Here is a 15,478-nt window from a genome sequence, read left to right on the forward strand (position 1 = left end):
TAAGCATTTGAAAACAAAAATACTAGGTCAACTAAAATACTAGGATCCGTTTTTTAAGGTATGTTTTAGTTTGGGATTAGTAGGGATCGTGTGATAGTGGCTTTCCTGCGCGCGGGTTTAATTTTTGTTGTCCATTAAAATATTAAATATTAGAGTGAACTTTCTTCCCTGTAACGCGCTTTTGCTATGGTAGCTTTATCCTCCTTTTGGCCTCCAATAAGATAGCACAAATCATCATGTAGTAATTTTGGATACATAAACACGTTTGTTTGCTTTGTGTTGCTTATTTGTGTTAGATTGTCCCTCGTCCTGGCCAAAAAAGGAAGACACGCGACCCATGGAAAGAGTTTACCCAGGGAGTGATTGTGCAATAGTGGGTTTCCCTTTGGCGACCATTCAAAACAACGCAAATAATAAGGTAGGTTAAGTCGCACAGATGATTGACAAAAAAATTGCTTTGATTGAAAATCAATGAACTGTGCGCATGGTTGAGCATGGTGGAAACGAAACGGGCAAAGCGAACGTAAGCGCGCAGCGTCGTCGCAGATAGAGAAAATGTGAGAGCGGACTATAGCGGACAATAGCGCTCATCGCTTCGCTCGCTCGTGCACCAGTGGTATAGCGCTCAAACAATCACAATCACCCGAAAAGCGTTACAATGAATGAAATTTTATATAGAGGAAACAATTATATAAAGAAGAAAAAGATGCATTCGACTTTGAGGTAAATACTGCGAAACGTCGAAACCATATCAAACGTAATAAAACAAACCGGAAATGGAATGGAACCGATGTTTCATTGAGGTTAAGCACGTTGTAACTATACTGACTGTACATCACATCCCTCCTTTCAGTGGAGCAGTAGAAAGATGTTCTATACAATGTGAGCAAATATCCTTGCACTACAACCTACCAATCTGGACAAAAATCCGTTCGAGATGGAAAATGAATGTTGGTAAGGTTTACCAAAAACACCAAAAGTCTCTACCTCTACCGAACGATAAGTTAATGATAATGATAATACTAAATTACGAAAAAGAAAAAAATAATTCAAGGAAAAGGCACTACCCGTATTCAGAATTGAAAGAAATTTGTCCATCGTTTAAAAAACATGTTAAGAAAACCAAGGAATAAATACAGACACTTCCCAAATCCGCATGTATTACTATTAATCCCATCGTTTATTCGCTTAACCGCATAGGCGAAATACTAGCATAGTATAAAAAACACAATTATAACTTAATGTTCACTGATACTACTATACTTGATTCAAACTATTTTCATGTTTAGTCTGCGTTAACTTAAAGTTAAGTATCGAGATAATTTTCTATCGAGTGTTGCTTACAATCTTCTTTCGCTATCTTGCTCAATATGTTGCAATAAAAGAAAATTAAATAGAATTATTGTTATGCCTTTCCTTCTGTTAATTTATCCAGTGCGCGGAGCAGTTTTCCTAAGTGTTTTTTTTCTTGTTTTAGGTTTTTATTTTACACTGTTACGCTTACGGAAGGTAGAAATTAAAGAAAAGTTGCATGGTATGTCCTTGTTTTCCTAGAGATGCTCTGAACCTTTCTGTGTATCTGCGACCTTGTATTAGATGCATCGATGTACTCCTGTGCGAGACATGGAATACCGCTGCATTCAATGAAGTTCTTTTTTCAACGTTCTAAGCATCATCATAAAAATGCAATGAATCGTACACTCACATACACATGCACACATGCGTACGCATTACAGCTCCATCCCGAGGCAATCACAAAGCTTTTATTAATGGGCGATTGTGTAGTGTTTTTGCATGTCCTTGTATGTTTATGAGTGCAGATTCAGCATTAGTATAATTAACTTTTTCCTAGAAAAAGCCGGTACTGCCTATGTCATAGCATACCGGAGCTCGAGCGCTTGTTAGAACGAACGGCCATCTATTTGTTCGCTCGCTGATAATATTATTTGACATTTATTTTTTAGCATAGTTTATCTTACTGTTATTCTCTCTCTCTCTCTCTCTCTCTCTCTCTCTCTCTCTCCCTATCTCTCTTCCTATCTCTCTCCTTCTCTCTCTCTCCCTATTCACGCCTTCTCTAGCCTTTTCCCTGTTTGTTTGACGTGCATCCCGGAACTATTAATAATTATAGTTTCATAGCTCTTACATGTTGTGTTGTGTTGCTATTTCATATGATCGTATCAACTGGAAACGACTGTTTGTTTTTTCTTTGTTGGAATTTGATTGGTTGTTCGGGAAATGAGAAAATCATTGCGTATTGGATGCATTAGTATCCTAAGGTTGTCTGCTACTAGTCTGTGTCAGTTCTGTCCCTCTCCACTGTCTCCTTCGGTAAGTAGCGATCAGTTTCAGATCTACAGTTTCTCAGGACTGGTGAAACTTTTGTCATCCCATGCACTACAACAAATTGTCGCATTTTCAATGAAGCAGTTATAGCATGACTCTGTTCGTTTAGTGTTGCAACGTGTTCAGCGAATGAATTATGATGACAATTTTCCAAATTAAGTCCATGTTGTGTACAAAACGAATGCAATAGAAGTATAATAAAAACATAATCTTCTTTTTCTATGAAGGCGATGGGGACTACGCCGTCCGGCTACACGGTGAAAGAATAAAGCTAGTACATATACCAATATATGATAGATGTAATCTAGCGGATCATTACGTCTCCAGAAGAAAAATAGAAAGAAGATAAGAACCGCTATTTCTTGTTGTATGTTCTTGTATGTTAGTATCATTGATGTTTGTTTGCTCTAAATGGTCATAATTTTTTCCCCAGCAGAATATAAACAGGGAACGATACTCATTGGGTTTCCTTGTCCCGTTCATTTTTTCTGCACTAGCATACCGTGAAGAATTCCTTAGTTTCATTAATAAACTCAAGCACTTGCTGTTTCTTTTGTTGGAACCTTAGGATTTCTTTTTTGGTGGTTCCAGCGATACAGTTTTGTCTGATGAAATTTGAATCGATGGTACCGGTACCAAAGTAATTTCTGTTTTTCACTTCTATTCAGTTGAACGGTAGTTTTTGAACGGGACCCGTATAGCCTTTAGTACCCTGATCCAAAGCCACGGTTACTGATACCATTTGTGTTTCCCACGGAACGTTGGCTGTTACCTACATTGTTTCCTCGATCGGAGCGCTGACCGTAGCTACCACTGTTGCCCCGATTTCCACCGTTGCCGCCTCCACCGACGTTACCACCTAGGCTGCGTTGGCCAGTACCACCACCGCCTCCACCACTACCCCTGTTCGAGGATACGCCACCCTGTCCACCTGGTGCTCGGGACTGACCGGAACCAGTACCGCCTGAGCGGGGACCATTTGAGTTGGCGTTGCCTAGTCCTCCACCACCGCTGTTCATTCGGCCACTGCCATCGCCTGGACCGCGAACTCTTGTTTTCTTCTCCTCTACATTTAGCTTATGCCCGTCTGGGGAATTTTCGGGGAAATAGAGCGGCTGAAAAATACAACAAGATCAATTAGAAGCACGTTCTAACCGAACATCTGGTTTGCTTCTAGCATTGCGCCTTCAAACGTCTGTGATGGAAGCAAACATTTTTCTTCGCTAATTCAATATATATATATACAGTGTGAATATAATATATTAATTTAACTTTTTCATATTTCGTGTATATATAGTACAAAATACTGCAAAATACCATATTAGCAAGACAGTTCTGAACTGATGTCGGATCTTCATACGTAATGAAACCATAGTGAGGCGGCGTGCGTACTCCTGGCATTTTTTGAACCGATTTTGACATAATGCGAAGATCTACAACGGTGCCGAATTTGCTGAACAGCGTTTTCAATTCTTCCTCTGTGGCGTGGTGCGGTATATTACCAAGGAACAATTGATGGTTGTCGCCAAACTGCGAGGATGAGCCTTGGCGGCGATCTGAAAGAGTAGTAATAGTATTAAAAATTTGTATTACTCATAACTATTCAATACGAGCGCATAACTGTTCAATGTGACGGGCTACATGAAGATTGGTGGAGTAAAGAAATCGGTTGGATACGTAAACAGACATGTGCCAAAATTGAAACGTACCGTCACTGTCATTGTAGTTTTGTCGCGAATATGATGACTGTCGGTTGTCCTGTTGTCGTAGACCGCCACCCCCCATTGAGTTACTACTGGTGCCATTGCTGCGAATTGAGCGCTGCTGCTGAGATCGCTGCTGGGACATGCCTCCGTTGCCGAGCGTGCCTCGATCATCCTGTCTGTCGGAACCATACTTATTACCAACACTACCGTTAGTCGAAGTGTTCTGGTTAACACCACCTACGGGTGTTGGTGATAGAATATCCCGCTGCTGTTGTTGCTGTCTGTTACTACCCGAATTGGAACTGTAGCTCTGGTGTTGCTGTTGATGCGACTGCTGCTGCTGCTGTTGCGTTTGTTGCTGCTGACCGCCAGATTGCGAAGACTGTTGAGATGAGTTAAGTGAGCTCAGCGATGCCTGTATAGCGGAGGCAAAACTCAACGGTGTACAAGAGCTTACACCCGATTTGACAAGGTTGGCGTATGTTTTTGGTTCAAGTGATACGGGCTGCTGTTGTTGCTGTTTGCCGAAACCAACATTGCCGGAACCAAGCTGCTGCTTCTGATGCAACTGCTGTGAATGCGAGTGCTGCTGATGGGATTTATGTTGCTGCTGCTTTTTGTCCAGATCGTTGGAAGAGAGCACCTCCGCGTGAGAAGCAGACCCGACACCACCCGTTGCAGTAGCCGTTGATTCACCTAAAGTTAGCGAAACAGAGTCTGTATCGTTTAATGCGGATAGTTGATGACGGTTCGGTTGTTGCTGCTGGGTCTGCGGTGCCTGTTGCAGCGGTAATTGCTGTTGCGACTGAACTAGGCCGAGTTGATTGGTGGTTGGTGGTTGAGTTTGATTAATTTGAGATTGATGTTGTTGCTGCTGCTGACCGGGGAGCAGATGACCAGGTACACCCATTGGCGTTTGGTCGATCTTGGACTTCAGCCCCTGCGGATCGGCGGACGACGAGAGTAGTACTGCGGCGACGGCAGCAGCCGTGGCACCCTCAGGTGTACCCACATTCTTTAACAAGCTTTCATGCAGTCCGTTCAGCTGCTGGGGAGCTTGCTGTTGGGACGGCTGATGCGTTGGTTGCTGCTGGGAAGCTGGTTGATTTTGAGCGCCTGATGGTGGTGCACCATAAGTAGTTACCCCCGGTAGCAAACCAGCCCCAGACGAGCTGATTACATTCGATGGATAGTACAGCGCTTGCGGAGCGTTTTGCGACCCTAGCACAGGTGGCTGGCCCGGTTGCGTCGGATGGCCATGTACACCGACACCCACCAATCCAGTTGCATTGGTAGTGTTGCCAGGTCCAGTCCCCATCTGCGTCTCACCGACGACCAAAGCAGCTGGGTCGGTACCGTCCGTGCCAAGCGGATGTAGCCCATCCTCGTCCGTGCCACCGTTCGCACGGTCACACGCATCGTCCATGTCGTCATCCGAGTAAACATCCTGATAGCGAAAGATGTCATTGTGCACGTAGTACTTTTTCGGCGATTGCGCGGCCAACACAAACGTCTGCGTGAAGCGTCGCATCGGTTGACCATCGTTGGACAACTCTCCGGTGACCTGTACCACCACTCCATTGCCAAGTGTTGCTTGGGAATCCACTTGGCTTATCTTGGCATGGCAGTCACGGAAGTTAAGCTGCTGGATTTTATTTTGAATCTGCTTCTGGCCGATCACGAGTGTTGCATCCTGACTTTTCGCGTCCAGTCCACCATGCACAAAGCTCGACGAACTGTTGTAGAAGCGGTGCAGGAAATCGGGCGCTTTATTCAGTAGCGTATAGTATTGGCGGACAAATTCTCGGCCGACATTCTGCGGCGAGGGTTGGGCATCCATCACCATGGCAGGGGTAGCGTAGAATAGGTTCGGACTGTGCAGTGGCAAACACGCAAAAAGATAAAAAAAAACAACATCATTACTGTGAGTTCGAACGAGAGCAAAAGAATTGTTTCTTTATAAGGATAGACTCCTGAGATGAAAGTGCACCGCGAGTCTTTATATGAATTTTCATAAATATCAAGATAATCGAAAATATAAATAGTACATAGTCAGCATGCTATTCAAAAATAATATTAATAATACTAAAGCCCATGTTTCGACATACCGCAGACTAACATTATTCGGCCATAATTATTATTCGTGATGAGTTTAATTCGCCTTTGAGTACACACGTTTTTTTTTCCGAGAAACAGACGTTTTATCTAAACAGTGCAATCAGCAGTGCAAAGCAGCAATGTTTAAAATTTATTTAATATATATGTTTACATTTTTAGCTTATCCTAAATTTTGCTATTTATTCTTTTTCACTCAGTCCAATATGGTTACAATACAGGTGTAATACTTTGATTGTTTGGAAATTATCAAATGTCCCTACTAACAAAAACTACTACACCTGAAAATTCTCTACTATTGTAATTTTGCTGTGTTCTATAAGCGTGAAAATTGACAAGGTTGCATTTTTCTCCCGCGCGACTTTTCCTACTGGTACTTGATGAAATGCGATGAAAAATGATTTGGAGAGTCTAAACCATGCTAAAGATTCAAATTGGAAGATTTTAATCTCTATGGGGATTTCATTATTCGCAAAACTAACTTTTAGACAGAAATTGAAACACATGCCTCCACAGTTACGAAAGAGTTCTGTCGGTAACTGTTTGTCTGCTTGTTCGAACCGTTTTAGCGCCACTAAAGTATAAAATATACTTTTTTATGTTATGTGGAAAACATATAGGCAAATGCAATGCGGGACAATGGAAGAAAAATAATGTCCAGCACAATCATGCCGGAAGTGAAGCAATTGGCTAAATCTTGGGACATCTTTTGCCGACATATTCCTACGAACGCCTTCACACACATGAATGAGCGTAAGGCATGTTAGTGTGTGTGCATGTTTGTAGAATTCAGAGAGGCGTTTGGATAAGTGTGTACCTAGAAAATGAATACATACACCAGACTAGTATAAAAGTGTGCGTAAGCTCATTCTTCATTGGCGGTGAAGTTTCTATTAGCAAGCCATATTTACGCACCTCTTTTGTGTATGTGTATCAGTGAAATACTATAATATTTGTCTCATTCTCTCATATAGAGGAATGAAATCTCACAGTCTTGTTCTTGTTTGATGCGTTAAAGCACGTAGAGACTCAAATAAAATATTCCTTTATGTTCGAGACAGGCACCTTTGGGGAATAGGGCAGGTGGTCCCTACCTGCGCCTCACTTTTCCCTTTTTGATTACCCACCAACGGCCAGACCCGCAAAGCAAAACCTAACCTAAAACACCATGTGCAAAAACTGTGCAAAGAACCTTGTCTTTGTCCAGGTCTTAGAAGAGAAAGAGGATCGGTAGGATGGTATCCACATTTGCCGTGAAAAAAATAGAAGCGTCCAAGAAAAATGCCAGCAAAATAATGAAGCGTGTATAACTGAATCTCACGCTGTCAAACGCACCATTACTTCGGGACCTTGAGCATAGAATTAAGCTTGCAAATTACTTACAAAGGAAAATAGAACTACCCTGCGTCAGGAAAGGAATTAATTTTGACATGTTGAAAGTAGTACCAAGCATCAAATGCATTCCAACATTAAAATACAGAAAGAAATGATAGCAATAAGGTTAATAAGGAAATAAGAATATGGTTGTTGGGGATAGGGATAACAAAGTTTACTGACCTGATAGAAGATTTTGACTGCAGAATTCAGATACTGGAAGCGATGGTAAAGCAGATGATACGGAGGCCGGAAGGAAGAACGGAAGTAACGTAAAATAAAACCCGCGCGGATCGTTACTTGCAGCTTCCGTAGTTTTCCGGTGAGCGAAGTTTACCTCTTTTGTTCGTATTTCCGTTTATATGGTGTGCAATCGTGGTAGAGCCGGAAGTTGTGTGCCAATCCGTATTACCCGGTCGACTAAATCTTTCCTATTTTCACTTTAATTTTCAATTATAAGACTTAGCTTTCGCCTTAAACATCTAGTCCCGTATGAATACACGTATGGGTGTTGCTGAAGAACGGACCCAATAGAAGAAAGCAAAACGAAAATCGGATTCCTTTTTTATAGCGGAGTTATGGGCAATGGAGGCAAGAAAGCCCTTTTTGCACACCCTACAGTACGAACTTTAAAGGCCCAAAACGATGACGGCCCGTGTACATTCAGAAAATGCAAGAAAATTAGCCGCACGTTTGGCCGCTCTGACGCTGAAAATTTTCTTTGTGTCACTTATTTTTTAGTTACTCAGTCAGTTAAATTAAACGTAATTTGGTCTGCTCGGAAGAGTACAGATGAGCCCTGGGAGACGCGTTTGGAGATGGTCGACCTCGGTTATTTGAAAAGCACGGACAATGCGTACTGTAATGTTGATCCAGTAAAGTTACATTATTCAATTGATTTCTGCACCTGCATGAAGCTATCCTTACAGCCAAACTACACATACAGCTTGACAAGTCGGTTTATGGCACAGTCTGCCGCCTTCTGTCAATGTCATGCAAAAATCCAAACTATGCCGCAACTGCCGAATGCGGCTCGCAAAGTGGGTAAAGAGACTAGGTGGGCTCATCCCTAACGATTTGACAACCGCGCTATGAAAAAAAAGTTGAAATGGTTTGACAGTTCGCGGTACGGTACTGGATATCTACGAGCAAAGTGGGTAAAGAGACTAGGTGGGCTCATAGCTCTTTTCAGAAGGCCATTTTTAAATACCCATTTGACGTTTCGCGTTACGGTATCCGTGCACAGTTGTTTTTGTTTTGATTGTGTTGCCTGAAGCTCTTCCTGCAAATTTGAATCAATAATTTCTGTTTCCCAAAAAATTGAGAGATTTATAATCAACAGTATTCTGCTCCTTCCCTACTCTTTGCGAGTTTATTTTTCAGTTCAATAAAGGTGTCCAGCTTCCTGAGCCGTGTGTGAACAACGGGCAGCCAACTTCGAAGTAATTTCGGACCGACAACTGATTGGCATAGGTCCTAAACAGCCGTATTGACAGCAGCTCGTAAAAGTGGGACGGTTTTTCTCCGGCATAAACGAAATAGATCACACAATCACGTAATGTCCGTCGTTACCAAACAGGTTGCCAACACGGTTCATATGCGTTTCGTGGTTCTCCAGGATCGTAAAACTTTTTACGTATGACGCCGCGATGTGCGGGCTCGTTATCTAAATAATCTAATGGACTTCGCACAGCCTTGATACTCGTAGACAAAGTGGGTAAAGAGACTAGGTGGGCTCATCCCTAACGATTTGACAACCGCGCTATGAAAAAAAAGTTGAAATGGTTTGACAGTTCGCGGTACGGTACTGGATATCTACGAGTATCAAGGCTGTGCGAAGTCCATTAGATTATTTAGATAACGAGCCCGCACATCGCGGCGTCATACGTAAAAAGTTTTACGATCCTGGAGAACCACGAAACGCATATGAACCGTGTTGGCAACCTGTTTGGTAACGACGGACATTACGTGATTGTGTGATCTATTTCGTTTATGCCGGAGAAAAACCGTCCCACTTTTACGAGCTGCTGTCAATACGGCTGTTTAGGACCTATGCCAATCAGTTGTCGGTCCGAAATTACTTCGAAGTTGGCTGCCCGTTGTTCACACACGGCTCAGGAAGCTGGACACCTTTATTGAACTGAAAAATAAACTCGCAAAGAGTAGGGAAGGAGCAGAATACTGTTGATTATAAATCTCTCAATTTTTTGGGAAACAGAAATTATTGATTCAAATTTGCAGGAAGAGCTTCAGGCAACACAATCAAAACAAAAACAACTGTGCACGGATACCGTAACGCGAAACGTCAAATGGGTATTTAAAAATGGCCTTCTGAAAAGAGCTATGAGCCCACCTAGTCTCTTTACCCACTTTGATACGAGCGATGCTCTCGTGTGAACACCCGAAGATGTGAAATACAGGCAGTCCCCGAGATACGCGGTTCCTCGTATACGCGGATTCGGAGATACAGGCAGTCCCCGAGATACGCTATTATAGCGGACCGCTATAACCCGGAAAAAATCCGCGTAACTCGAATTTCCGCGTAAGTCGAATCCTGGTGCAATTTCGTTTATACCTCAAAGTCACAGAGTCGACTTCCTTCTCTGTATTTAATTTAGGCAAACGGATCAGGCGATTTTTAGAAAGATTACATTAAAATAAGCTGGATCTTATTGTTCTCACGTTGGCCTGACAAACTTCCCAACCTATTAGTTCACTCAATTCTCCCTAGGGTTCGCGTTTCGTGTCAAAGCTAAATGTAGAAGAAAAAAGGAAAGATAATAAACACAAATTAGAAACCAAAGTTACGCAAACCAAACAAATCACAGATCAAACAAAACTACGAACAAGAAGATAGATAGAAAAAAACTAACCAACCAACACTATAGACAGAAAAGAAAAATATTATCTAGGTTTTTTAAATCGCATTTTGACATTTTATTCGACCTTATGCTTAACGATGTATTTACTTTCTTTTAGATCCATTATCTTTCACCATCGAGAGAATGGCATTACTTGAGCGCCGTTCAAACGTGCGTAGAAACACGCGCGACCAAAGCGCGAACGCTGTCGTATGTCGCGCCCGAACGTGCATTGCAGGAAAAATGGAAGCGCGACATCAAAACATCCAAGATCAAAACAAAAAATAACAAAAATCAACGGTCAAAATCCACCCGTTTCAAATTCTAATCGTTTGAGTGGCGCGACCAAAAAAAGGTGTTCACACGTATGTTGAACGATTCCGAGCGCGACCGGCCCGCTTGACAGCGTTTGCGCTTCGTTTGCGCGTTTTTCTACATACGTCTGAACGGCGCTATAGAATCTGATATTTCGGTATTGGGTTTGTTTTTTTTATGGCCGTTGTTTGTTTCTTTAACACTATTCCAGATAACCAGCTACCCGGGTAGCCAAACCGATTATGATTGCTTATTCCTCTGGTTCTAGGAATCCGATTGACTTGAAATTTGTTTGGTGGGAGTAATTCACGATTATCTATCACCTGAGTTATTATTCTGATTTAATTTTCTAAATAAAAACGGTTTTGAGTGAAGGCGTCATATTAATAGCAGAGTAAACTTGAAAAGTTAAATTGATTCTCATTAGAACGTTGCATTGATATTGGCTTACGTTTTCAAAAATATGCATCCAAACTTTCTGGCTACCAGTAGCCAAAGTACCAAAGCCAGTAGCCTGGAATATGATAGTGGTTGACAGAGTTAAGTTTTAGTTGTATTATGCAGCTTAACATAAAATTATTGTACAGTCCGAGTTGTATTATCCGAGTTACCCGAATGCAAGATCTTGGATTTCAATTTCTAATATGTCAAACTTCAAATACAGGCAGTCCCCGAGATATGCTATTATAATGGACCGCTATAACCCCGTAATCACCCGCGTAACTCGAATTTCCGCGTAAGTCAAATCATGGTGCAATTTCGTTTGTACTTCAAAGTTACAAAGTCGACTTCCTTCGCTGCACTTAATATGTTCAGCGATTCAGACGATTTTTACAAATATTACATTAAAATAAGTTGAAAACTAATGTTATATTTGAGAAATTGTGTACATTGATGTACAAATTGTGATTGTTTTGTAATACGCATAACACGATTTGTAATAATACTTATAAATCGTATTATAATATTAATACGTATAAATAAGTATTGGATTCTTTAGTACGACGTTCGTAATACGATCCTTTTAATCGACTTAGGCGAAAATTCGAGGTACGCGAATTTCTTTAGCACGCATTATTAGCGTAACTCGGGGAATGATAGTACTTTTCTGCAAAGTACAACCACATCCATATTCCGTTTCTAAAACTTAGCTGAAACTTAATCAAATACGTATTATAAGTGTAAACGTTGACGAAAAAGGTCGCTCTCTGGTTTTACAAGTACATACAGAAACGCCACAAGTAACAAAGCTATAAAGCCGAAGCTCGGTGCACCGAAGAAAATATATCCGAGCAAGAACGAGCAACAGATGATTACTATCGACGTGTACGAAGCTAGAAAGCGTAAATTGATGCGTGGTCCCACATCCGTGAACACCAGTGTTTTTGAGCCCTGGGTACATATAGGCATACGGGCAAAATTGGCTATCGTAGATGGCGCTTCCAGAGTCCTCCGTGCAACTCTCCCAATTAATCCACCTTGATCCCACATTCGTTTCATATCTTCACCAAACATTACATTTAGCTTTAAGCTTACCTGGTATAGAAAGCGCACCAAAAACTTGCACTCACTACTAGCGACCGGTTTGATCGCATCGTCACCGATTCTCAGGGGATCCGATAGAGACAATTTGTGTGTCGGGGTAGGTTCACGTTCTTTGTACACTGGTACTATGAAGAAGCTCTCTTGAAGAATTTGCACCGCGAATTCAAGCCGACGCTGTTCCTCGCTCAATTCTGCTGCCGTACGTTCATACTGTAAGCGTCGGATAAATGTTAACGGCATCCATCGCGTCCACGATTGACGCGCAAATTCGGTTTCGATGGCTAGTTCTGCCAACACAGATCGATTGTCGAGTATACGAGTACAAATATTTCCCGTAATAGTTTCAAGAGCGATCTGTACCTGTTCCGTGAACATCGGTATCAGCAGGGCCTCGTGTCGAATAAGGTTAGGGCGAAAATCATCAAACGGGTAGGTAATAAGTTCGAATTTTTCTCGCTTCACTGGTAATATGTTAGCAACGGTATTTGAATCCATCTTTATCTTGGATTGTCGTTCATTTTGCTGACGTAACAGCTGAAGCAGATTGCCTTGACCAAATACTTTTAAAGTGCGGAACAATAGCATGGTGTAACGCTGAATTGGTTCATCACTCGCCGCTATTCGCAGCATCAGCCAAACGAACATTTCGCTGTACACGTTTAGGTTGCACGCGATGAATCCATTGTATTGGGAATCTATTGGCTCGTCATATTCGCGATTACGGGGCTTTCCATCGATGTAGCGCCAGGGTTGGATATAACTGAGCCACAGCTCTAAAACGTCCATGAACGATTGATCGAGGGGCCAAAGCATGAACAAATAACGTAGAAAAACTGTAATACGCGGTACAATTAAACCCTCCGTGTCGCGACGCAACATCTCTATCTGGGTGTTCGTGCCCACTTCAGTACAGTTAGAAAATCCATGGAGTTGCTTGACCAGTATTCGCACATACCGCACCAAATCGATATCTGGCATGATTTCCGATTCATTAACCTCCGTTCCGAGCCAAACGTCAGCCAAGATGTAAATTACACCCTCAGCGCGCCAATGGAAAGCTTCCGCTATTGCGTCTACCCGATGTGGTTTTACCACAGGAGCTTGGATGAATAGTCGCTGGGGAAGCAAGTATTTCAGCGGTTTTGTAGAATCTTTTTGGCTAGATAAAAGAAAAAAATATAAAATTTTTTATATGTGCCAGATATTTTCAAATAAGAAATAAATTTACTTTTTTTTCTTGGATCGCGTTATAGGTGGTGCTGGTCGCATTGGGGCAACTTCCGGCGCTAACAGGTATACGTCCGGATGGCTCGGCACAGAAACGATGAAAAGATCCGCCGCAAGAATCAAATAAATTGTTTCACTACGACTATTTTCTACACTGTTTGCTGCAATATTTGGGTACAAATTACGCAATGGAACTATACCGTACAAAGCGAAACTGATCAGAAAATATTCAAACGAATCTGAAAGCAGAGAAATACCATCACATTAGCATATGCTGCGTACAAATAATATATCTGCATCTGTATGTTACTTACTTAGCACTAATGCAACGGCACGTCGTCGAAACGGATCGATCCTAACGCGGTTTGAATAGAATGGTGGATATAAACCGGCAACTAGCATATGCTGCATTTTAATCTGTCACCAAAAAATACAAACAATAAGTCCGAAGTTGTTTGCACACATACGGGCTAGTCGATCGAACAGTTGAAAAGATTCACATTTACCGGCAAATTTCTAATAGGCACTTCATATCTGCTTATTTCCATTATCTTATAGCAGAGCCGGATCATTGGACCTCGCAAGGGAGAGAAAAAATCATGCAACAACTCGAACTCATACCGTGCATTCTCGCGTGTTATCTTACGAAGATTCCATCCTGGGCCGTTTAGATCGAAGATCGAGTTAATAAGCATTGGAAATATGTCGTACAAATTGTGAATGCTGGACGTGGTGGAAGGAAACAAAGTCATAAGGTCATAAGGCAACTTGGTTGCAATGAATGTGCACATGTTTACCTTTCATGTTCAAATATTTGGCTTAATTCTTCACATCGTTGCACTAGCGGATGTCGTAGTACTTCTGTAAAACGACAGTACTGTAAATAATAATTGAAAATATAGTCAGTGTTGCTTCCATAATAACGACAGCAGAGTATCTTACCACATGAGGGTTCATTCGCATGTTAATATTCAAAGGTTTCGAGGAATACATTGCCAAGCGGAGATACGTATGATGGATAATCACAAATCATCAATAACTATTGAAAAAGTAATATCACAAATAATAATTAGAAGATTGTACGGAACCGGAATGCAATGGTGCTACGCTGATGGGATGCTACCAATAAACAAAACATTCACAAGTGCGGCTGCCAAAGTCCCTACAAACACTATCCAGAATATGACCAAAATGTTTGGTTAACATATAATTTCAGCTTGCAGTTTAACACAAACGAACGGAAATCCTTAGAACAATAATGTGCGCTATAGAACAACCGGCTGTGATGATATTACCTAGAAAAAAATGAAGTTGTTTGAAGCGAGCTTCAACCAAATTTATGTGAACCAAAGTACCCTACTGGCAAGTGACACTATTCCCTCTTGGCAACCCGACAAACAATGAGAGTAAAATAAAGTGTGATTTACAGGCCAAACAATCTTGGGTGAATAACGCGCGACGCCGTGAAAAGACAAGAGGCAGTTGAATGTGTACGTAAACTAATAGCGGTTTTCGCGAGTAAAGCGCATACACACTCGAATTCTCTCCTTCTCGCATTGTCCTTCATCGCAGCGATCCTGCTCCCGCATTAAGCCGGCGCACTAAGCTAAAGCGACCATCTTCCTCACCCCATCATAGCAAGGTCCAGTCCTGGACGGACGTGTGTAGGGTTAGAACATTTTCGATCTGTGCATGTATACCAACTATACGCGACAGTTTCCAAGTGATGCGCATTTGCGGTCTGCTAACGGGTGCTGTTTTTAAAGAGTGGAAGAGTTTGTATGCCTGTTTTTGCAATGCCTTAAATGTGTAATGTTTGTTTTCTTCCTAAACTCCGTGATTGCTTCGGCAATCGCATTGATATTGGAGTTAGGAATCTCTCTAAACTCTTTCTTTTTATGCATCTCCGTCTCTCTTTTTATGCATCTAAACATAGTTGGTGTTTTGTTTTTGTTCTGAAATAGTGATTATTTCCGTATGATCTCATTT

The 15,478-nt window shown here is 41.7% G+C and overlaps 2 protein-coding genes across 4 annotated transcripts; both read right to left on the reverse strand.

Annotated features, from left to right (window-relative positions):
• Nucleotides 1–3,043: 3,043 nt before the first annotated feature.
• LOC128306913 (RNA-binding protein FUS) lies at nucleotides 3,044–8,299 on the reverse strand. Its single transcript, XM_053044577.1, has 4 exons — nucleotides 7,725–8,299; nucleotides 4,056–5,926; nucleotides 3,664–3,902; nucleotides 3,044–3,461 (listed from the first exon to the last, which is right to left on the reverse strand). Exons 2-4 carry the CDS (start codon nucleotides 5,896–5,898, stop codon nucleotides 3,051–3,053), a joined length of 2,493 nt encoding a protein of 830 aa, XP_052900537.1. The 5' UTR covers nucleotides 5,899–5,926; nucleotides 7,725–8,299; the 3' UTR covers nucleotides 3,044–3,050.
• Nucleotides 8,300–10,113: 1,814 nt separating this feature from the next.
• On the reverse strand, nucleotides 10,114–14,876 carry LOC128306769 (sphingomyelin phosphodiesterase 4). 3 transcript variants are annotated; one of them, XM_053044377.1, is made up of 8 exons: nucleotides 14,785–14,876; nucleotides 14,432–14,528; nucleotides 14,287–14,366; nucleotides 13,996–14,212; nucleotides 13,804–13,906; nucleotides 13,491–13,728; nucleotides 12,254–13,421; nucleotides 10,114–10,293 (listed from the first exon to the last, which is right to left on the reverse strand). In XM_053044377.1, exons 2-8 carry the CDS (start codon nucleotides 14,480–14,482, stop codon nucleotides 10,288–10,290), a joined length of 1,863 nt encoding a protein of 620 aa, XP_052900337.1. In that variant the 5' UTR covers nucleotides 14,483–14,528; nucleotides 14,785–14,876; the 3' UTR covers nucleotides 10,114–10,287. The 3 variants fall into 3 exon arrangements, with proteins under 3 accessions (XP_052900337.1, XP_052900336.1, XP_052900335.1); XM_053044376.1 differs by lacking the exon at nucleotides 10,114–10,293 and adding an exon at nucleotides 10,461–11,231; XM_053044375.1 differs by lacking the exon at nucleotides 10,114–10,293 and having other exon boundaries at nucleotides 11,093–13,421.
• Nucleotides 14,877–15,478: the final 602 nt, after the last annotated feature.

This window comes from Anopheles moucheti, chromosome X, assembly GCF_943734755.1.
Source record: "Anopheles moucheti chromosome X, idAnoMoucSN_F20_07, whole genome shotgun sequence".
NCBI classification, from domain to species: Eukaryota; Metazoa; Arthropoda; class Insecta; order Diptera; family Culicidae; genus Anopheles; species Anopheles moucheti.